Source organism: Natator depressus, chromosome 22 (assembly GCF_965152275.1).
Source record: "Natator depressus isolate rNatDep1 chromosome 22, rNatDep2.hap1, whole genome shotgun sequence".
NCBI lineage: Eukaryota > Metazoa > Chordata > Testudines > Cheloniidae > Natator > Natator depressus.
The window spans coordinates 849,023-871,548 of NC_134255.1; the positions used below are offsets into that span (position 1 = coordinate 849,023).

Sequence of the window (22,526 nt, forward strand, 5' to 3'; positions counted from 1 at the left end):
TGACTTCCACTGGACTCTCTCCAATTTGTCCACATCACTTCTGTAGTGGGGGGACCAAAACTGGATGCAATACTCCTCACCAGTGCCGAATAGAGGGGAATAATCACTTCCCTCAATCTGCTGGCAATGCTCCAACTAATACAGCTCAATATGCCATTGGCCTTCGTGGCAACAAGGGCTCACTGCTGACTCATATCCAGCTTCTCATCCACTGTAATCCCGAGGTCCTTTTCTGTAGAACTTCTGCTTAACCAGTCAGTCCCCAGCCTGTAGCGGTGTATGGGATTCTTCCATCCTAAGTGCAGGACTCTGCACTTGTCCTTGTTGAACCTCATCAGATTTCTTTTGGCCCAATCCTCCAATTTTTATAGGTCACTCTGGACCCTATCCCTACCCTCCAGCGTGACTACTTCTCCCTCCAGTTTAGTGTCATCTGTGAACTTTGCTGAGGGTGCAATTAATCCGAACATCCAGATCATTAATAAAGATGTTGAACAAAACCAGCACAAGGACCGACCCCTGGGGCACTCAACTTGATACCGGCTGCCAACTAGACATCGAGCTGTTGATCACTACCCGTTGAGCCTGACAATCTAGCCAGCTTTCTATCCACCTTAGAGTCCATTCATCCAATCCATACTTTAACTTTCTGGCAAGAATACTATGGGAGACTGTATCAAAAGATGCCCTCTTCCCAAGTGCTTGGGTCTCTTTCTGTATACGTAGGGAGTGGGTGCTTCTGTAGCATGTCCCCCTGCCCTTTAACTTGCCCTGGTGGAACCAGTATTCCACCTGTGTCACACCGTGTCTTAGTAAGTGTGTCATCCGGTGGTCCCATCTTTTTCCCTCAGGCTCCGTGCTAAATGCATTCAATCTACAGATTCAGAGCAGGCTCTTCTAACTGCCAGCCCTGCAAATTCCACCTGGCATCCGGGAGTGAAAGTGGGTACTGATTGCTTTGTGCGTTAGCTGCAATAAAAGTTCCATAGGCTGAGTTCTGCGCTCAGAGACTCCTGGGCAACCTTCTGGAGCTTGCGTAGGTGTGATGCTGGAACTCCACAAACAATTGTGTTGATGCACAAGAAGGAATAGGTTTCCCCCCCCTCCCTCCCCCAATTGCTCTGTTGGCTCTGTGGAGCAATAGGAAGTAAAAAGCAGTAAATACTTTTATTTTGTCACTCAAATCAGATTTGATTCTGATGCACACACGGAGCAGATATCTGAGGATAGAGGATGCCATTTTACATTAGGCCTTTCTATGAACTGCATCCACACCTGGGAAAACATGCCTTGAGGTCAGGGCAAAGCTCAGCCTTGAGGTGCCAAAGTTCCTTTAGTACAGACAGTCTGATTCCATTCCATTGGCTCCCCAGATTCCCTGTGTTAAGGAGACTCTCTGTTTCTTATCTGGTGAGTATTGGGAGATGCTTGGGTACTCGGATCAGAGCCAGACCCTCACATCCTCAGCCGTGAAGACAGATGCAATTAATTCATTTGGTTTCTCCACAATGGGCTTATCGTCCTTGAGTGCTCCTTTTAGGATCTTGATCGTCCAGTGGCCCCACTGGTTGTTAGCAGGCTTCCTGCTTCTGATGTACTTAATTTTGTTTGCTATTACTTTTTGAGTCTTTAGCAAGCTGTTCTTCAAATTCTTTTTTGGCCTTCCTAATTATATTTTTACACTTCGTTGGTCAGAGTTTATGCTCCTTTCTATTTTCCTCACTAGGATTTAACTTCCACTTTTTAAAGGATGCCTTTTTGCCTCTCATGTGTGGGGTTGGTTTTTTTGGTGGTGTTTTTTTTTTTTTTTATAAACTTCAGTGTTTAGCCATGGTGGCACTTTTTTGGTTCTCTTACTATGTTTTTTAATTTGGGGGTATACATTTAGGTTGAGCCTCTATTATGGTGTCTTTCAAAAGTTTCCATGCAGCTTGCAGGAATTTCACTTTTGGCCCTGTACCTTTTTAATTTCTGTTTTTAACTGACCTCCTCATGTTAGTGTTTTGTGTTGATTCTCAAATCTGCCTCTCTGCTGCTGAGCTCTCTCCCTCCATCCAGTCCAGTATCTCACGGCTTGTTCACACTTGCAGCGCTGTAGCACTTAGTGAAAACACTACCTATACCAGGGCTGGGCAAACTTTTTGGGCCAAGGGCCACATCTGGGTGGGGAAATTGTATGCAGGGCCAGGGCAGGGGGTTGAGGTGTGGGAGGGAGTGCAGGGTGTGGGAGGGGGTGTGGTGTGCAGGAACGGGCTCAGGGCAAGGGATTGGGGCAGAGGAGGGGTGCAAGGTATATGAGGGGGCTCAGGGAAGGGGGTTGGGGTGCAGAGTGCAGGAGGGGGCTCAGGGCAGGGGCGCAGGAGGTGTGCAGACTGCAGGAGGGAGCTCAGGGTAGGGGGTTGGGGTGCAGGGGGAGTGTGGCAGGGGGCTCAGGGCAGGGGGTTGGGGTGCACGGGGGTTGGGGTGCAGGCAGGGGGCTCAGGGCAGGGAGTTGGGGTACGAGGTGCAGGCAGGGGGCTTAGGGCAGGGAGTTGGGGGGTGGGGTGCTGGAGGGGTTCCGGGTGCAGGCTCTGGCCCGGCGCAGCTTACCTAAAGCGGCTCTGGGGTGGCAGCGGCGCGCACCGGGGCCAGGGCAGGCTCCCTGCCTGCCTGCCCTGGCCCCACGCTGCTCCGGGAAGGGGCCCTCACCACGTCCCTGCATGGCCCCTGGGGAAGGGGGGGGCACAGGGCTCCGTGCGCTGCCCTTGCTGTGCCTCCAGGGACCGCCCCGAAGCTCCCATTGGCCACGGTTCCCTGTTCCCGGCCAATGGGAGCTGCCGGGGGCGGTGCCTAGAGGGGCCCCAGGGACATGGTGCCAGCCGCTTCTGAGAGCGGTGTGGGGCCTGCGGCACCAAGGGGGGCAATCCCACGGGCCGGATCCAAAGCCTGGATGGGCCGGATCAGGCCCGCGGGCTGTAGTTTGCCCACCCCTGACCTACACTGATGGAAGAGCTTCTCCTGTCAGCACCTCCCCAAGAAGCTCTCCTGTCGATACAGAGCTGTCTGCACCAGGGGCTAGGTCAGTAGAATGACGTTGTTCTACTGAGTACGTTTGTAGTGTAGGCCAAGCCTCAGCTGGCCTTCCTGATGCCTCTTTGGGTGCTCAGTCATCACCTTGAGGCTCCATCTCCTCTTGCTCGTTTCTCAGCACTGTGGGCAAACTACTGTCCTCCCAGTGGTGCAGGCCAGTAAGCTGGGTGTCAGCTGTGATGAGTCCTTCTCTCTAGACCTGCACTTTCAAACTACTTCTAAGTCTTGCCACTTCTTTATACGACATCTCTGAAATCCAGCCTTTCCTCTCTGCCCACATAGCCAGATGCCTGTCGAGACCTCAGTGTGTCCCACAGTGGCTGCTGCACTCCTGCTCCCCTCAGGTCTGTACGCACTGTTGGTGCTGAAATCACCACCTTGGCTTGTTGCTTGGACCTTGTCAGCCCCCTCTGCTGCCGCCCGTTTACCCATACAAGCTTCTTGCCTTCACCTTTCTTAAGGCCTCATCACTTGACCCCCTCCTTATAACTTATAACGTCATGGATCCCTACCTTCCTTCTGCCAGTGTTCCCAGGCTTCATTGCCCACCAGTCAGCTTCTCTCTTACCCACCTCTGGGCTGTTTCCCATTGTCTTGTGTGGTTGGAAGGGTGGGGGGAGTCTCCCAGGTAAAATCCAAGCAGGCTTTATCACAACCTTCTCAGGTTGCTCCAGACTCACCCTTGCCCTGATGGTGATCAAGGCTAGGCAGGTGACAAGCTGCGACTACTCCTCTCCCCTGTCTTTCTGCGCTCCCTTCCTCCCCTGAAATTCTACCCATCTGACCAGATGCCTTGTTTACCAGGTTCTTTTGCTTGCTCACATCCTCAATTCTGCCCCCTCCCGTCCTCTTCTCTTGCTGTGCCTTTATGTTCTGAGCCTTCAGGGCAGAGATTGTCTTTCTGTGTTTGGACAGCACCCAGCACAACGGGGCCCCGATCCTGATGGCCTTTGGGTGCTACTGAAACATTGGTTTTTGCCTGTAAATAAATATCTAAGACAAACAAACAAAACCTGTTCAAAGCTATTTAGGTTACTACATCAAGCACTCAAAAGTTAGGAAACACCTGATTTACAGTTGTCCACATAACCTTAATTTCATTCTCTTGTGCATCCATCCTCACTCAATAAGGCAGGGTCCCGTGGAAGAAAAAATAGCATGTAATCATGGAACTGAAGACTGTAGCATAGTGGATATGCACAAGTGTGCGAAACTAAGGTTGCTTGGGCAACAGTAAATCTTGCATTTCCTAATTTTTGAAGCGCTTTACTCTGTAACCTAAATGTTCTTTAAATGCACTTTTTTATGTAACTTTGTGTGTGTGTGCATGTGTGGTTTTTTGTTTTTTTGTTTTAAAGTTGGAGAGGAAAAAAATAAAAGCAAATTTATATAGATACAACTAGAACAGTCTCTCTTGATGGCTCATGAGTGGGCTTTGAACCTTGGGCCTTCTGCAGTCCAGACTTCTATCACCTGAATTACTGGACTACTGTATTAGCTGGCAGCAGGAGAAGGCTGTTTTGTCTTGGAGGTGTGGACTGCTGGCTCTGGGGTGGTGTAGGAGGATGGGGTACTCCTCTCTCCCCACCCCTGTAAGTTGGGGGAGCACCAGCTGTATGTGGTGTCCCCAAGGGAGGGAGAAATGGGTCACTGGGGCCATATGCTGAATCTAGGCAGCTCTGCTCTCTTTCCCCTCCCCTCCACATGCATGTTCCTCACCCCCACATCACCAACTGTTAATTTTACAGCTGCTCTTGCAGCTCCAGGACCTCTCAGCACAATGTCTGCTGTCACCGTGGCATTGTGAGTTGGGTGTTGTCATCCGTTATCTAGGAAGGCTGCCAACACTTCCCTGAGGACTGCGGGAAGGGGAATGCAGACTGAATGGTTTATAACTCATGAAATGCTGAACTGAAATTTAAGGGAGAAAGAAAAAGGCATTTGTGTCATGGAAGGAATTTCCACTGCTAAATATCAAAGGCTTTCTGCAAACAGGTGTGAGAACGTCGCAAACAGAGTCAGAAAAATACCTTAGAATGGGACCGTTTAGGGAATTTAAATATAGCGATTGCTGGAACTAACTCGCTCCACCTAGCATCATAGGTGGGTGGATCAACTAGAAGCCCATCTGTGTCTCTTTCACCTGTGTAACTTATGTGATGCAATCCCACCAGTATCCTGCCTCTGCAGCCCCAGGGGTGTGATGAAAGAAGTGGTGCACCAGTCAGCTGAGGGTTCCTGGCAATGGGGTGGAAGCTAGTTTCACACCCACTTAAGGTGGAGCCAGTCCCTGTTCAGGCCACACTCCCCTGGACCTCTACATATGGGAAGTGGAGTTCTTTCACCTTGCAACTTGTGGGTCAGGGTTGTGGACGGGATCCTGCCCATGTGTCCATAGAGTCTCCTTGCTCCTTGATGATGGAGAAAGGGGTCAGGCTTGTCCCCAGCTCTTACATGGCAGAGCAGTGACTAGCACAGGCTGTGACTGTGCTATCCCTGACCCTGGTGCTAAATGAAATGACTCCTGCAGCAGGGCCCCAGGAGCCAAAGAGGGCATTTCCTCTTCCTTTAAATGCCTTGTCTCTCTCACTTAGGTATCGGGGGCTAACGCTTGTGCTGACGTTCCTGTTTTATACCAGTTTCCATCTCTCTCGCAAACCCATTAGCATTGTGAAGGTAAGTGCTGTACCTGGAGTGTAATTCGTAGTGTGGCCCAATGCTCATGAGATGAGATTTCTGCTTCCGTAATTAGTCGTATTCTGGCCAGCTCCCCAACCCTCTGTTAATGCACGAATCTGATGGTTTTGCAGGGCCTCCCCCTGCCAGTACATGCATCCTGCCAATGATCCCGGCGCACTAGTATCTCTTCCTAGTGCACTTTACTAAGAGATGTTTGGGCGAGGGTCAGGGAGAAGAGTTCTCCAGACTTTCTCTTTGGGTGGCTTTTCAGCTCCTCAGTCACCCTGGCAAGGCTTTTCCCTTGAGGAGGATCTGTGTCATGAAGGTTCGAACCTTCATGCAGAGGAGTTAAATGCTATTCCTGGTGCCTGAAACGTGGCCAAGCAGCATCAGAGAGACTTCAGTCAAGACATCCTAGGCACCAAGGGTGCTTAAAAGGCACTAGCTGGTGGGGGCGGGGTAGCCAGAGGGCATGGAGAAGCAGAGAGCACATGGGCCGGGGTGGGGGGGGGAATGTCTGGGAGGTGCTGGGTTGGGGACAGGCTGTGGGGTGAGTGTGTGCAGGAGGGAAACGAGAAGCAGGAGCTGCCTCTTGTTCTTGCGTGAAGATGATGCCTTTTGAAGGAGACCTGGACTCTTCAGCATTTTCTTTCCTTGTTCGGTCCACAGAGTGAGCTGCACAGCAACTGCTCTTCTCCGGGAAAGACTCCCCACAATGACAGCAATAGCACCACCTGGTGTGACTGGGCTCCCTTTGGTAAGAGCTTCCTGACTGAGTGCCGTGTGCCTCCTGCCCAGCTCCTCTGGATGGCTGCACTCTGAGATGCAAAGAGCTCAGGAGTGCGCAGCTCCCTTCCCTCGCATGCCACGGGGCAGCCAGGAGAGCTTCACCTCTGAGCTCAGCATCCAGAGCTAGCCACAAGTCACTTGGCCCAAGGTCTCCAGGAAGGTGTTTGGGTGGGAGGCTCTAATGGCTGGGCAGAACTTACAGTGACTGCTCAGACTGCCTGGCTGGGACCCCTCATTATCTCCCCCTAGCCCATCCATGTCCCTCTGCCACACTCCCCATGCTGCTGCTGCAACCCTGGCTTTGTAGGAGTGCTGCTTGGGTAGCCCTTGGGGCCAGCAGTTTCCAGTGCCTTTGCATTGCCTGTTGGGGCCCCAGCCCCTTCTCCAAGAGCAAGCCATGACTGAGCCTGCGTGCCTCTGCCCTACACTGTGACCCCAGGAAGTCCGATCGATATTAAGAATTGGCAGTGCCCTGGCAAATAGACTTGTAACATGATTAATGACCTTGCTCAGGAGCCTTAATGTGTTTACACAACGCACTTATGAGTCTCATTAGCGTGTTAGCTGAGGGTCGGTTCCCAGAGTACCTGGGTTTGGCAGTTGCTAACCGGAGCCAATTGGAGGCCATTAACCAGCTGAGCAGTACCCACTGTGCTTTTTGCCTCATGTCCCAGGTACAAAGGGCAGATGTCTAGTGGAAAACAGGCATGTAACAGAAGCCATCAGAGCTGGCCTCATAGTGGGATGTCCTGGCATGAGAAGGTGTCATTTCTGAAAGCAGTGGGGTTCCTCGATCTTTTCAGGCAGGCGCCCCTTGCTCAAAGTAACGTTTTTGAAACTCTCTTACATTTACTATAAAAGAGGGTAAAAAGCATCGCCATGTGTACAGCGCCAAGCCAATGGGATGGAGTGGTCGGTGCATGCTGAGAGGTTGACAGAGAACACTTCCCCGTGAAGGGTCAGGATGTGTGGGAGTGAGAGCCTCTGTGCTTTAGATTGTAAGAACATAGTCAATGTGTCATTCCTTTCATGTCACATTGGTTGAGAATCACTGGCCTGGAGGAATGAACTCAGGAGGAAAAGTCCCGACTTTGAATCCCAGCTCCGCTGCATTGTCCCATCCCCTCTTTGTACCTTCAGTCCCCTTTGGTAGATGGGGATAATTTATACTTCGTTTTTGGGGCGTGGGGTGAAGAGCAGTGAGTTAATGTTTAAATACACAAGGATCCACTCCACTCTTAAAAATCTGATCCCTGAAGCAGTGAGTGAGGCACTCAGCAATTCAGCTCTGAGGGTCTCTGGGAGCACAAAGCAGGAACCTGCATTGGGGTGGGAGTGGGAGAGAGCAGGATCCCCTGTGGATGTGAATGAGATGCAGGGCTTCTCTAAAATATAGGCTTAAACCCGGAAAATATAGCTAGCAGCAAGCCCACCGTCCAGGTCTTGAAGCATCCCTGCAGTGCTGGGGTGGGGAGAGTGGGCAGAGACTGCAGTTGGGAGTCCTGCTATTCCAGCCTGTTGCTCTTTAACACGCTGGCTTCTGCCTGCATTGTCACCTGTTTTCCAGATCAGGCTAACTACAAAGAGCTCTTTGGTGCCCTGGACAATGCCTTCTTGGTTGCCTATGCCATTGGAATGTTTATCAGGTATGGACTTCTGAGCACCACAGCATGTGGGGAGGAGACGGTTGCATCTCAGATCCTCCCCCAGATACCTCATTGCTTCCTGTTGGGGTCACCTCCATTCCACACACCCCATGAGAGCTTTCCGACTGTATAGCTGCCAACGGGTGTACTGGCTCTTGCGTCGGGGCGGTATTTTTGCCTGGCTCAATGACTGTGGTGTTTTGGACAAAAGCTGGGGCAGACGTTCTGATTCTGGCTCCCTACATGCCCCTGGGAGCCTCAAAAGCACGGGACGTGTAGCATAGCCAAAGGCTGCTACCTTGCACCCCAGAAGTGGCTGCATTTCAGTGGTGCATGAAGCTGTTGTAAACCATTCTGGGATGTGCTGGGTGAATGGTGCTGTATAATGCCAATGACTGGTTGTTAAGAAATGGAACATCCCTTAGGGAGCTAGACCCTGGCAGAAAGCTGCAGCACCAGTGCTCTTTGGTCATGTCTCATGTCAAGCAAGATGAAGGGAAGACAAACTTTGAACTGGCCTCCTGGCACTGAGACTAAATTGATTTCCCTTGCCTGCTTCAGTCCAGTGATTCCAAGCTCCCCAGCTGACTGGTCTATATAGACATTTCCCTTTCCCTTAGACTCTGGTTATTGCTGCCAGTGGAATGGGTGTGGCCCTAGCTTGGAATTCCAGCCACTTTGTTCTGTTCCTAGAATGCAGACTCTCCCCTCTATTGGAGCTTGCTGTTGGGTTATGATGATGATTTTGAGTGGCGTTTACCCTTCCCCTGCCCCGGAAAATTACCCTGTGGGGTTAAGAAATGACTTACGCTCCAGCTTGGTAAAGCATCCATCACGGGTGCTACAGGCTGTGGGCACTTTAGCAGGTTTCTTATCAGTTTGCTGTTTGTGACGGCAGTTGCAGGGGTTTCTATCTGAAATGTGTCCAGCCTGTTTGAGAGGTCAGGTTGGTTTCTGTGTTGATCTGGCCTGAGTGGGATGGCGGGGTGGTCTCCGGTTTGGGTGCAGCTGGGAGGAGACCATGTACTAGGTCTGTCCTGGGGACGCTGCATTGGGTTGGTGACTTATGGCAGCTGGCCTCAGCCAAGATGGCACATAAATGGTAACATGGCCCAATGCCTGTGAGATATGACTTCAGCAATCCACACCGAGACAACCAGAGCCATTGAGAGGGGAGGGCGGCTCAAAGAGCAGAATATTAGGAAGGTGCCATGGTGAGGAGATAGAAGGCCCCATCTAAGGCTCATTCTGCTCACGGGTGAGAGGATCAGGATGGCATTTTTGGTTTGGTTCTGAGTTTTGTTCCTGCTTGGGAGGAAAGTATCTCTGTGTCCCTGGAGTTCAGACAGCTCCTTCAGCCCTGCTGCATGCAGAGATGGGCCTCGCATTTCACAGAGCTGGGAAGGCTGTAGCCTTCCATAAGCATGTCCCAGCCCCTGGTTCCCAGAGGTAAGGCACCAGCCCTTGTATAAAGTATTGCTGAGCTGGCAGAATGCATGTGGGTAGCTGTTAATGCTCTTTCCCCTCCTCCCCCTCCTCTGTGCAGCGGCATCTTTGGTGAGCGCCTTCCACTGCGCTATTACCTGTCGGGAGGGATGGTGCTGAGTGGAGTGTTCACTTCCTTGTTCGGCCTGGCCTACTTCTGGGAAATCCACGTTCTCTGGTACTACGTCATCATCCAGGTAAGGAGTCCCTGGCCTTCATTTACCGTCTGTTCTGAAATGCTTCGCTGACCACAACATTGGGTGCCATCTATTGCCTGGATTTTCACTCTCTGGAAATCCCTTGTGCAGAGCAGGGAGTTCAGTACCTCTGAAGAGTCTGTGTGCAATCAGCAAGCCAAGAGTTTCTTTGGAACTCCTCTCTGCAGGTACGTGGTGCTTCTCAGCCACTTGGAATCTTTAAACCATATCGGACTTCCCGCTAAAAGCGATGCGCTAACTCGGCCACAAGTGACGGGGCTCAGTGCAGGAATTACTGGAGGGAAGCTCTGGCCTGCATTGTGTAAGAGGGCAGAATAGTTTATCATAATGGCCTTAAATCTGTGCATTGGCAAAGCTGTAATTAAATGTCCTGGTTTAATGGGAGCAGCCTAATGTGTGATGATTACAAAAGGCTGAGTTTCCCGAGGGGAATCCTCAGCATCCTTTGAGTGTGAGTTTCTCAGTAACTTCGGGAGTTTCTCTTTGTCCTGCCTGATGGTTTCTTTTCAGTACTTACTTCTGCAGCCTTTGATGTGATCATAGAACCATAGAACTGGTAGGAACCTTGAGGTCATCTAGTCCAGTCTCCTGCTCTCATGGCAGGACTAAATATGATCTAGACCATTCCTGACAGGTGTTTGTCTAACCTGCTCTTAAACCAGCTTGGGGTGCAGTTCCTCTGACCAGCCCAGAGAGCCAGGAATGCAAAGCAAAACCACAAACCTGTTCTGTCCCCCCCCCCAGTATGAAAGAACAAGCAAGGTAGCAGATACACTTGGCATGGCCAGGCATCTGCCTAAGCATGCAGAAACTTTCCATGGTGTCTTGAGTCAGTGTGAAGTCTGCAGTGGATTCTCCAGGAGCTCTCTCTAATGTGGTTGTTCCAAAGTGCTAGCAAGAACAGGGCACTTCCTAGGACATTCTAAGAAATGGGAGGCTTGAAATGCTCCCAAACTTACAGCAGCCAGGCTGGAGCAGAATGACCAGTATGGAAAAACTAGCAAGTGACTAGAACTGGCAGACTGTGTTCCTCGAGGGAGACCCAGGCTACAGAGCAGTGCCAAGGCTGCTTCTCCTTCAGGATTGGAGAGACGTTCATCTCCTCCACTCTGATTCATCCAGAGTAGGCCGCACAGATATTCTCTGCAAGCTGATAGGGCCTGGAGAAAAAACAGTTGTTCCTGTTCTTGAGATTCCCTCCTCACACCCTCTTGCTATGAACCACTGGAAGAAACCAAAAGCTAAATAACTCCATTCAGAGGAATGTTGCTATCTCAGGCACTTCATCTGGGGTCCAGCTGGTGCATGCCCCAGACCTCTCTGTGCCCCTCAGGTAGGAACAGGAAACGGAGGGGCCCTATTAACAGAAAACAACCTGTAAAAGTTCCCTAGATGTGCCACATTACAGGAGAATAGGGAAATGTCCCTGACCCACTGGCTCTGTCCATTGCCAGTGGAGAGCAAGTAGCAGGAAGTATGGATATTTCCGAACACTGATGTCCCAGATGCAGCACTGCAAATCTCTGCTTCACCAGACAGCCTGTACCAGAGGCAACTGGCACCCGTGCTGATGAAATGTAACCTACTGGCAACAGGCGTGTTTCCTGAACCTGTAATTGCAGGTTCCTGTTCCAGTTCCCTGCTCCAGTTTCTCTGATAAGAAAAATGCTGTCAGACCTGCCAATTTGACGTGGGGTGCAGCAAAACTTGACTCCCAAATATATCCCAGCTGCAGACGGAGGCACCATTCCTCACAATGGAGAAAACTTGACTTCCAGGGCTGTGGTGAAGCTGCTCAGATTTCAGCAAAGCTGTTGCTACTGGCAGAGTTTCTGTTCTCCCAAGCAATGCCAGGGAAGCATTTCACAATGAGCTGGCTATTGGTGGGGCCCTGGGTGGGGCCCTGGATATTACTACCTATTAAAGGATGAATTCCCAACCAGCAGTGCACACCTTAATTACAGCTTTGGAATCCAGAGGGCAGCTGCCTGGGTTTAAGGCCTCATTTGTGTACTGCTCACATTTTGTGTTTTGACATGCCAGTGCTTCCTAAGTGGATGTTTTAGGCTGTCTCATGAGTCAGGATCTTGTGCTTCAAACACAGGCCTCCTTCTAAGTGCAGAGACACTTCCTCTCCCCCCCGCCCACCTCCTACTCCCAGTGCTTTCATACACCTATTTTCATGTCTCAGGGTGGTTCTGGCTTTATTTACAGGAGTGACTGGGATGCTGAGCATGACTTGATGAACCTTCTACACTTTAACAAGTTTAGCCTCACAGCCTCCCTGTGAAGTGGGTCAGGTTTATTAACCCCAGTTTACAAATGGAAAATGCGGGCACGGAGAGAAGTGACTTGTCCAAGGTTACACAGCGAGTTAGTGGCAGACTGAGAATCTGCTCAGTAATCTCGTGCCTTAGATCCAAGGCTCTCCTCATTCCCTAGGTGGTGGGGGCAGTTGGAAAATGCTGTGGTATTGAAATAAGGCAAAATAATTTGAAAGTTCAGCTCCTGGAATGACATTCAGACAGAAATATCACTGAACCCCCGAGAAAGCATTGCTAGGCACTGCAGGGATTCCCAGCCTCCAGGTGGGGTACATCAGTAGCTTACATTCCTGATGCATATAAAATGGCCCAGCAGGGAAAACATACCAGCTACTCACTGAAAAGGGTGGGTGCTTTCAGCATCCCAGACATACTGGAGCAGTCAGCCCTGGGCACAAGGGAGGCGATATTGGGTTGAGTATGGAGCCAGGGATTAAGAGTTCTAATCCCAGCTCTCTCATTGACTCACTGCATGACCTTGGGCAAGTGACAAGCTCCCTGCTTCTGCACACCTCCAGCCAACTGCATGGGGTGAGGGGTTCTGAGGATTAAGGCCACAATTTTCAAAAGCAGGAACCTAAAGTTAATCTGCCCAGTCTGTATTTAGGTTCTGGAATAAATGTCCTGACTTGTCAGAAGTGCCGAATTACTAGGGGGCTGTTGGGTGCTCAGCATGTTTGAAAATCAGCCATTTTGTTTAGGAGTCAAAAATACGTACTTGGGAGTGAACTTTAGGCGTCTGGTTTTGGCCTCTCCGATTTGGCATCAGGGACTAGTGTTTTCCAAAGAGTACTGCAGTGTTTCCCTTTAGTGAAGGAAACAGCCTCTTCCACTACGAGCAGAGATCTGTGGAGACAACAAAAGCTAGTGGATGTTGTGTCCCTCTGCAGTGAATGCCTGCAGCTCCATCCAGATGGAGGCCTACTTCCTATGGTAGCTCCATGAATGTCCTTGTAGCGCTTCTGAAACCTGCCCTGCATAGTTCCCTTTACTGATTGGGGTGAAAGTGTACCTGCACTACTCATTGGCCTTCCCTACTACTGCATGGAGAGGGTGGGACTGGCATGCTTTTAACTTGGGCACCAGCCCTTCAGAACAACTGCATACTTGACTCCCTGAGCAGCCAGGGTTTTGGAGAAAATGGACTAGTGGGCCATGGAAAATGCACTGCCTTTCCACAGGAGGCGCAAGTTACTTGGGCAGTATGGCACCAGTAACCCCATAGGACGTAGGCACTGCTTTGGATGGTAGACTGTCTACTAGACAGCATCTGCACTGATGAGTCTCACCTCTGGCTCTAGAATGACTTCCTTTCCCCCTTGCAGGGAGAGGGATTTCTTTCTTTCCTATATTTCGCCAGAATTGCCTGGTACTGAGGTATGATTTCAAACTGCTCAGTTTGCCACCATGCTCCTGTACTGAGTTAGCTCTGCATTTACCTTGGTAACCAGTGGCAACCCTGAAATCCAGAAGAAATGGTCAGGTAGGGATGTCTTGAGATGCCTCAGACAGAGCTTCTCCTTTGGGGTGGGGAGGCTGGCTGGAGTGAATGGCCTGAGCATGGTCAAGGTGTAAGGCACTGATTCGGGTGGTGGATATGTGTGATGGGCTAATGAGAACACCTCTGTCCTAGTGGAGGACGAAACTTTCCACGGGCGGGGATAGGAGATAGCACAGTCTGACATTGAGACTCTGTTGCATGGCTTCTTGACACACCTGCTGTCTCCCCACTAGATCTGCAACGGTTTGGTGCAGACGACTGGCTGGCCATCCGTGGTGACGTGCGTTGGGAACTGGTTCGGAAAGGGGAAGTGAGTCTGTTTCTTAATCTCTCAGGCTTTTTGTTGTGGCTTCTCTCAAGTGTTTGTTGCTTAATCCCATCCCCTGAGGAAGTGCCTGATTCACACCCTGGCAGTGGCAGGAAACGACACCCGGCACAGAAACCTCTGGACTAACTTTGGTCATGGTGGCACTGTCAAGGCCTGGCCTGAAACTCACACCAGGTCCTACAATACAGCTTTTTTGCGTGGCAGGGGAGACCCTAAAATGCGGAGGCTTCCCAGCGAGGATTGTAGCACCATTAAAGAGGCAGCTACCCTGAGCCATTTGCCAATGTAAGCTCTGTGCACACTGCATGTCTCCCTATGTTCCTTCCACTCCGCATAGCTGCCTGTCAGTGCTTTGGGGCAGAGATTCCTGACTTGTTCCAGCACTGAGGGCCTGTCTTGGTAAGTCATCAGTGCTGAGAAGAATGTTTGTTTACCCAGCAATGCCTTGATAAGCCATTGCCACCTATTGTATATGTCAGCAACTAGTGATCATATGTGTTGCACCTGCTGGGCCCTCTGTCATGGTCAGATGGGGTGATGAGCACACACCCTGCAAACTGGTCATGCAGGAGCCTGTCTCTGCCATCGCTCCCCAGGGTGCCAGCCCCCCACTTGTCCTCACTGGCCATAACTTTGGTTTTGGAGAATTTTCCTCCTTCCCTGTTTCTGTGGCTATAAATCTGCATATCCTCCCCCTTGCTTGTGTTCGCTGCTGCCGTCCTCATCCAGGCCTTCATTTCCTCTCCCTTGACTGCTGCGGCTCCCTCCCTTAACATGCCAGAGTCCAGCCACTGCCAAATGTAACATCCCCTTCTGCACATACAGAGCAGGAGCCTATCCTTAAACACTTTATCATTTGTGTGGGAGCCAGTTCTGAGGTATCCCTCCTTGTTTTTAAAACTCCATGGACTCAAAGCAGCCCAGCTCTCATCTGCTCATGAGCCTCTTTTATGTTGCTTCACAGTCACACCATTGTTCATGCTTCTCCTTTGCCGATACTGCCACCTGTAGCTGCCTTCGTGGATCTTTGCCTCTCTCTGATTTTACAGCTGAAAGACCTTAGCTGTGACTGTCTCTTCTGGCTTGCTCATGCCCCCTAGTTTTGGCTTTTCCTTGATTGCTACTTTGTTAACTGTATCTCTGTTGCTAAGCTCTGATGTGTTTGGGCCCTCACGGTATATAGGAACAGTGCTACCCCGAGTGAAATTGCTGGTTACGAACTACTGGCCCATTATCGTCCGTTTCAAGCAATAGTGGGGGCTGCACACAGTCACATCACTAATGCATGCCCTTACCTTGGAAAAACGTGAGCAAGGCTCAGTTCCCAAATTTGTGGGCCCTTCCTCCTAGAGGGGAGGATATACAGCACCAGCTTTCTCAGGTCCCCTCTTGGGTTAGGTTGGCCCAGTCTTTGGTGCAGGGTACTTCTTACTGGACCCTGCCATGTTCACACCCACTGGCCAAATCCCCTCTGCTTCCCCCCCCCCCCCCGCAAATTGGCATGGCTGATTGGAACAGGAGAGAGTGTGCCCTGGTTCCTGCTCACACATTTGTCCCCATCATCAGCTGAGCTGAGAATCCCTTTCTTAGCTGCTGGGGTATAGGGCCTGGGCATGGAAGAAATGGCGGGACATTGAGGGCTTGCAGGGAAGAGTCTCATATCCACTAGAGTCTATCCCAATAAATGGTCATAACTGGCAAGCACCGCAGAAATGCTGTACTAATGGTTTTCCTCTTGTCCTTCATCAGGAGAGGTCTGATCATGGGCATCTGGAATTCCCATACCTCTGTAGGGAACATCCTGGGGTCCCTGATCGCTGGAGTGTGGGTTTCGTCAGCCTGGGGCCTGTCTTTCATCGTGCCTGGGATCATCATTGCAGTCATGGGAATCGTCTGCTTCTTGTTCCTTGTTGAATGTGAGTGTGAGCTGGGCCTAGATGCTTCGTCATAACCTCCTGCAGCCATGCTGCAGCATTCTGCTGGCATGGGAGAGGGAAAGGTGGATACAGCTCGTGGCAGAGAGGTTAGCTTCCCAGTAGCCTCTTCAGGGAGGACAGTGCCTGGTGCAGCTTTGCTGACACCATGCCAGCCCTCCGTAGTGACGAGGAGAGAACTGGCTGTATTCAATATTTAGGGCTGGCATCTGAAGCCTTTCAGCTCTAGGACACTGGGATAGCTGGTGAATGACCCTGAAACCTCCCTTCAGTATTGGCTCGACCTCTGGCAGGGTGCCGTCCCCTTTGTGCTGGTGTCTAAGAACCCTCCAGCAAACCAGTTCCCTGGCAGGAGCGTTGGTGGAAATGGCAGATGGAACCAGTTGGTGCTGGAGAATATCCATGGGCTGTGGATTCAGGCTGTCAGAGTACTCTCCCCAGGAACTGGGTTTTACGAATGATGCTAGTCTCGTCGGTGTTTGTGTTTGTGAGATCAGTGTCAATCAGAGCTAGCTGGCAGAGCTCTAACTGTGAAGAGCAGAGTCTTGACGAACCAAAAACTGATTATTCTACAATATCTCGTTGAGCTGATGAATTCTGAGCGAGGATAACCTGGGCACAGGTTATCTACGGAAAGAGCCAACACTTGTTACTGAGCTAAAGACCCAGGTTCCAAAGTCCTTATCTGATGGCTGTACAGTGGCCTGGGTGGAACCAGTAGGTGGTGTCAGAGCAGTTCTCATGGACTCAGTGTTGACTTTAGAGCTTGAAGGGCTTATCTCCCTTTGGGAGTCCCTGTGGGACTGTCCTCTGTAGTACAGTGCTGCATGGCCATGTGGAGGCTCTCTGGGGAAACACTAGAAAATGATGGGCCGATAACAAGAATTAAAACCTTGGAAAGGGGTTTGGCTCTCCAGGGAACATGAGGTCCTAGAAGAGCCATGCCCGAGGGCAGTGACTGAAAAATCTCTTGTCCCTCAAGCCCTGGCAGCCTCTCTCCATGGTGGCACACGCTAGTGAGATGCTGAACGTCTTTTTGACTGGCCCGCAGAGCAGTAAGTCGGCAGTGTGGGAGCTAGCCATAGGGAAAGCCGCACAAAGCAGGGGCCCACTTCCAACCTTAGTATTTCACAGCTGCTGTGTGGGGCTTCTGCAGCCATGTGAAGCCAGGAAGCTGTCTGCTGTAGGGTTGAACTCTTACATTGGAAGGAGTGCAAAGGAGCATCTTGACATCCAGAGAAGTGAAGCAGGGACAGCAGTGGGGAGAGTTCCTGGGAGCTCATACACCCCCTTGCAGCCACAAAGATCTCTGCTGGAGGCATGGTACCTTACCGTGGGGACAGCTTTCAAAGCTCTTTGGGGAACATGGGGTCACCTAAGGGAAAAGCCTCCTAGTCAGATTCCATGAGAATCCTCACACCATGCGCTGCTGTGATGTGATGTGTGGGGACCCCAAAGCTGAAGGGAACGTTGGGCCAGACCCTGACTTACAAAGGGATTGAGGCACCTAAAGATGCAAAGAGGTGCCTAGTGGGATGTACAAAAGAGTCCAAGTTAGGCACCTGACCCCCATTAGGCACCTGTTGAACTCCTTGTCAGGGGATGTTGTGAAGGCCAAAAGTATCATTGGGTTCAAAGAAGAATTAACTAAGTTCATGGAGGATAGGTCCACCAACAGCTGTTAGCCAAGATGGGCAGGGAGGCAACCACATGCTCAGGGTGTCCCTAGCCTGTGACTGCCAGAAGCTGGGACTGTACGACAGGATGGGTCACTCAATAAATTGCCCTGTTCTGTTCAGTCCCTCTGAAGCGCCTGGCATTGGCCTCTGTTGGAAGACAGGATACTGGGCTAGATGGACCATTGGTCTGACGCAGTCTGGCCTTTCTTATGTTATTAGGTACCTCTCTGCATCTTTAGGTGCCTAGTTACCTTTGTCAATCTGACCCTTTGTGTCTCTTGCCCCACGGGGCTCAGACAGCTCACAGAGCACCTTTTAAAGTTCAGACTCGGAGCACGTTGTATGGAAACAGCAAATGGCTATTGCCATCTAGTGGCAAGTGATGATACAACTGCTTCCCTATCCTGGCCACACTATTGCTCTGCATGGCTGACCTGAAAGGTGTCCGCTAAGCTTTTACTGCCAGCACTAGAAAGGGAGTGAATTTAGTGCTCTGGTCTCAGAGCTCCCCTAGAGGTGTGTAGATCTGCTGCCCGCCAGGCATGTTCCCCATAAAAGCCAAGGCCCTTTCCCACTCATCTCTGCAGCTGGAAAATAGTGGGGAAATGAGTCCTTTGGGAACACTTGGGGTCTTCCAGTTCACTTCACTTCAGGAAATATAGTCACTGGTCTCTAAAGTCACCTCTACTGCGAGCTGCTGCCAAGCCTCGGCTTTGCCATCACTGCTAAATCTTGGACCTGCTTTTCAGATTGCTGTAACTGGGCCTCTTATTCTTCAGGTCTTGTAGCATGAAATGCTGGGGGCGCACTGCGCCAGGGTTTGCACTCTCCTTTTCCTAGTTGTGGGGCTCCTGAGTTAGTGCACAGGAAAGCTCTTGTCCCGTGGGGCGGGCTGCACACATGCTACAGACTAGGGACTGCTGGATTAGCTTCCCACACCGGCTGTTATGCATGTGCTGAGGTAACGGGAGGATGCAAGGGGGTTGTTGTGTGTGGCAGTCACATGGAATCTCTCTCTCTTTCAGATCCTGAAGACGTTGACTGCAACCCACCTCTACACCATGTAAGTTAACTTCCTTTCCAAGCTCTCTGAGCAATCCGGGGCTAGGCAGGGTTTCTCCTCTTCCCCTCTCAGCAAGGGCAGAACCATTTCCAGGGAACACGGTTCCAAACCCCAGCTTCCCATTTCCCTGGTGTGGGGCTAGCAAGGGAGATTGCAGCAATTCACTCTGCTGTGGTACGGCAAAAGCTCCGATGTGCAGCCATAGCCATGGGAATGGCACAAGTTAACCAGAGATGCAGGATCTCTCAATGAGGGTGCTCCTGATGCTTTGGCTGTTGAGCTCTGGCTCGTGAGCTGTTGTGTAGTTCACTGGCTGGAATCTATAAATAACCTGTGTAACAACATATTTCCCCAGGAAACCTGTGTGGAGATGTATTGTAATGTTCTTGGCATGTCCCCTGTTCAGCTGCCTTGACGGAGGCACATTGATCCCATGACACAGGTGGTGCTCTGAGCTTTCCTACTTTCATTAGCCGTGTGGCCTTCCTCACTCAGAGCACTTTTCAGGGCTAGAGACACATCAGTTAGCGAGGGTGCCAAGCTGATGTGCATGAGTGGACTGACTAGGCAGCTCTTTGGCAGAACCTAAGAAGGGCTGTTGACAGCTGCTTGACTTTTTTTTTTTTTTTTTTTTCTTAATGAACTTTTTTCTAAAATGAAACTTCAGGGAAAGCTTTTTAAACCCACCTTCTCCCTCCCCCCAGCCTCATGCAACCTTGATAGAAACTGAACCTGTCAGGTTTTCCCCTTAACTCTTCCTCCTCCCTCCACCCCCCGGAACAAACAGAAAAGCTGGGGTGGGGGGAGGGAGGGAGAGTGAGTTTATACTATTTGCAAGTTTTCCTCTTGAAACTCGGACACAGCCTGATGTGTGTCCAGTTCTCGGGCAGTGGGATTAGCAGCACCGGCCACAGGCAGGTGTAACTGTCAATGTGCAAGCTCATTCCTGAGCTGAATTACCCCCACGTTTCCAGTGATGGACTCCAGTGCACCTTGGTACATGCTTCAGCCATTGCCTGCCACACTCCTGCTTTATTAAGGCTGGTCTACCCAGAGAAATGTACTGGTATAATGACACTGCTGTATTCAGTATAACTTCCTGTGTGGACATTCTTATTCCACTATGGCACTAGAATTTACCAGCAGAACTATACTGGTATAACATCCCATGTAGACAAGCCCCTAGTCCTGTTAATCTCTCAAACCCAGAGCCAGGTTAAGGCAGCTTGGAGTCCTTGGCACAGCCTCAGCCTGGCATTGGGACCTCACCCTGATTGGAGCAGTGTTGGCAGGGGCTGCCCATGTGAGTTGGTTGGAGTCATGTAGGGCTACCACCCTCCTTTCTGGGAAAACTGAAAATCACTGCTCTGTCTTCTGGGAACCTGGGGCTGCCCGAGCAGTGAGGACTCTGCCTCCACTCCCCTGAGCAGAGAACTTTGGGGGATGGGCTCTGCTGACATCACCCCATGAGAACTGATGATGGGGTGGCAGCAGTGAGGGCCCCTGTTCTGGTGGTGATGGCAGGGCCCCTCCCCCCAGCCCAGCTGTGGCTTTCACTGTTAACAAATCCATTGAAATGAATGGCATAGCTCATTTGTCAGCTATTATTTCAGGCTGTCTGCAAACTCAGGCAGGTGTCACTGCCTTGGTTCACCTTGGAAACATGACCTGAGTGTTTGCAGCCATAAGGGCTAGAAGCAGTTTTTGTTGTGTGTTTGTGTTTTTGTTTCTTTTTAAACGAGAGCTGAGACTTTTGACCCGAGGAGTGAGAGCCCTACACGTGGGCCTATAATGCCTGGCCCTGAAACAGCAGGCTTGTTTCGCAGCTATGTGGCTGTGCAATACTTCATCCTGTTATACTGACGGGTCTGAGTATGAGAATAAGCTGTACCTGCAACCAAAGGGTGGGCTGGGCTTGACAGGTGTGCCAGGCCAGGGTATGGGCACACTCTGCTCCAGCTGTGCCTGAGTGTAAACTGCTAATCTGGTTTCAGACAGAATCAGAGGAATCAGAGGAGAGAGACCCTGAAGTGACACTCTCCACTGATGATGGGAGCTGTATCCGAGAGAACACTATCGATTCTTCAGTGTGTCCCAGAGAACCAGCTGAGCAGCCAGAAGCCATAAGCTTCTTAGGAGCCCTCAGGATACCTGTGAGTAGAAGAACCAGGCTGCTTGTGGGTCCAGAGTATTCTGAACAGGGGGCTAATGTCCTGTGGGATTTGGGATGCCACTTACTATACGCCGGCACAGGCTGAGGTGAAGTCCACGCTGACCTGTAGCTGAACATGAGAATGGCCGTATTAGGTCAGACCAAGATCCATCTAACCCAGTACCCTGACTTCCCACAGTGGCAAGTGTCAGCGGGAATGAACAGAACAGGGCAATTTTATCTAGTGATCCATCCCAGGTCATTCAGTCCCAGCTTTTAGCAGTCTGAGGTTTAGGACACCGAGAGCATGGTTAATGGCCATTGATGGACCTGTCCTCTATGAACCTACCTACTTCTTGTTTGAACCCCATTATAGTTTTGGCCTTCACAGTGTCCCCTGGCAACATGTTCCATAGGGTGACTGTGCGTTGTGTGAAGAAGTATTTCCTTTTGTTTGTTTTAAACCTGTTGCCTATTCATTTCATTGGTTGACCCCTGGTTCTTGTGTTTATGTGAAGGGGTAAATAACACTTCCCTATTCAGCTTCTCCACACCGGTCAAGATTTTATAGACCTCTTACCTGTCCCCCTTAGTCATCTCTTTTCCAAGCTGAACAGTCCCAGTCTTATTAATCTCTCTCCATATGGAAGCTCCAGTCATTTTTGTTGCCCTGCTCTCTGTACCTTTTCCAATTCTAATATATTATTTTTGAGATGGAGTGACCAGAACTGCACACAATATTCAAGGTATGGGCATGCTGTAGATTTATATAGTGGCATTATGATATTTTCTGTTTTATTATCTATCCCTGTCCTAATGGTTCCTAACATGAGCTTTTTTGACTGCTGCTGCACACTGAGCAGATGTTTTCAGAGAACTATCCACGACTCCACGATCTCTTTCTTGAATGGTAACAGCTAATTTAGACCCCATCATTTTGTATGGATAGTTGGGATTATGTTTTCCATTGTGTTTTACTCTGCATTTATCGACACAGAATTTCATCTGCCATTTTCTTGCCTAGTCACCCAGTTTTGTGAGATCCCTTTGTAGATCTTCCCAATCTGCTTTGGACTTAACTATCTTGAGCAATTTTGTATCATCTGCAAATTTTGCCACCTCGCTCTTTACCCCTTTTCCCAGATCATTTATGAATATCTTGAACAGCACTGGTCCCAGTACAGATCCTTATGGGGGCCTGCTATTGCCTCTCTCCATTGTGAAAACTAACCGTTTATTCCTACCCTTTCTTTCCTGTCTTTCTAACAGTTTCTGATCCATGAGAGGGACTTTCCTTTTTATTCCATGACAGTTTACTTTGCTTATGAGCCTTTGGTGAGGGACCTTGTCGAAGACTTTCTGAAAGTCCAAGTACACTATATCCACTGGATCACTCTTGTCCATGTGTGTGTTTGACCCCCCCTCAACGAATTCTAATAGATTGGTGAGGCATGAATTCCCTTTACAAAAGCTGTGTTGACTCTTTCCCAACAAACTGTGTTCATCTGTGTGTCTGATAATTCTGTTCTTTAGTGTAGTTTCAACCAATGTGCCTGGTCCTGAAGTTAGGCTTACTGGCCTGTAATTGCCAGGATCGCCTCTGGAGCCTTTTTAAAATATTGATGTCACATTAGCTATCCTCTAGTTATCTGGTACAGA

At 50.3% G+C, this 22,526-nt stretch overlaps 1 protein-coding gene across 1 annotated transcript in view; it reads left to right on the top strand.

The window, feature by feature from the left end:
* SLC37A2 (solute carrier family 37 member 2) overlaps positions 1-22,526 on the top strand; it is a 63,533-nt gene that overhangs the window by 16,216 nt on the left and 24,791 nt on the right. Inside the window, exons 2-9 of the mRNA XM_074936715.1 lie at positions 5,664-5,745; positions 6,418-6,505; positions 8,105-8,183; positions 9,730-9,865; positions 13,945-14,021; positions 15,789-15,955; positions 18,678-18,715; positions 20,710-20,868. Coding sequence (XP_074792816.1) covers positions 5,664-5,745; positions 6,418-6,505; positions 8,105-8,183; positions 9,730-9,865; positions 13,945-14,021; positions 15,789-15,955; positions 18,678-18,715; positions 20,710-20,868 — 826 coding nt within the window. The remainder of the gene's footprint in view (positions 1-5,663; positions 5,746-6,417; positions 6,506-8,104; positions 8,184-9,729; positions 9,866-13,944; positions 14,022-15,788; positions 15,956-18,677; positions 18,716-20,709; positions 20,869-22,526) is intronic.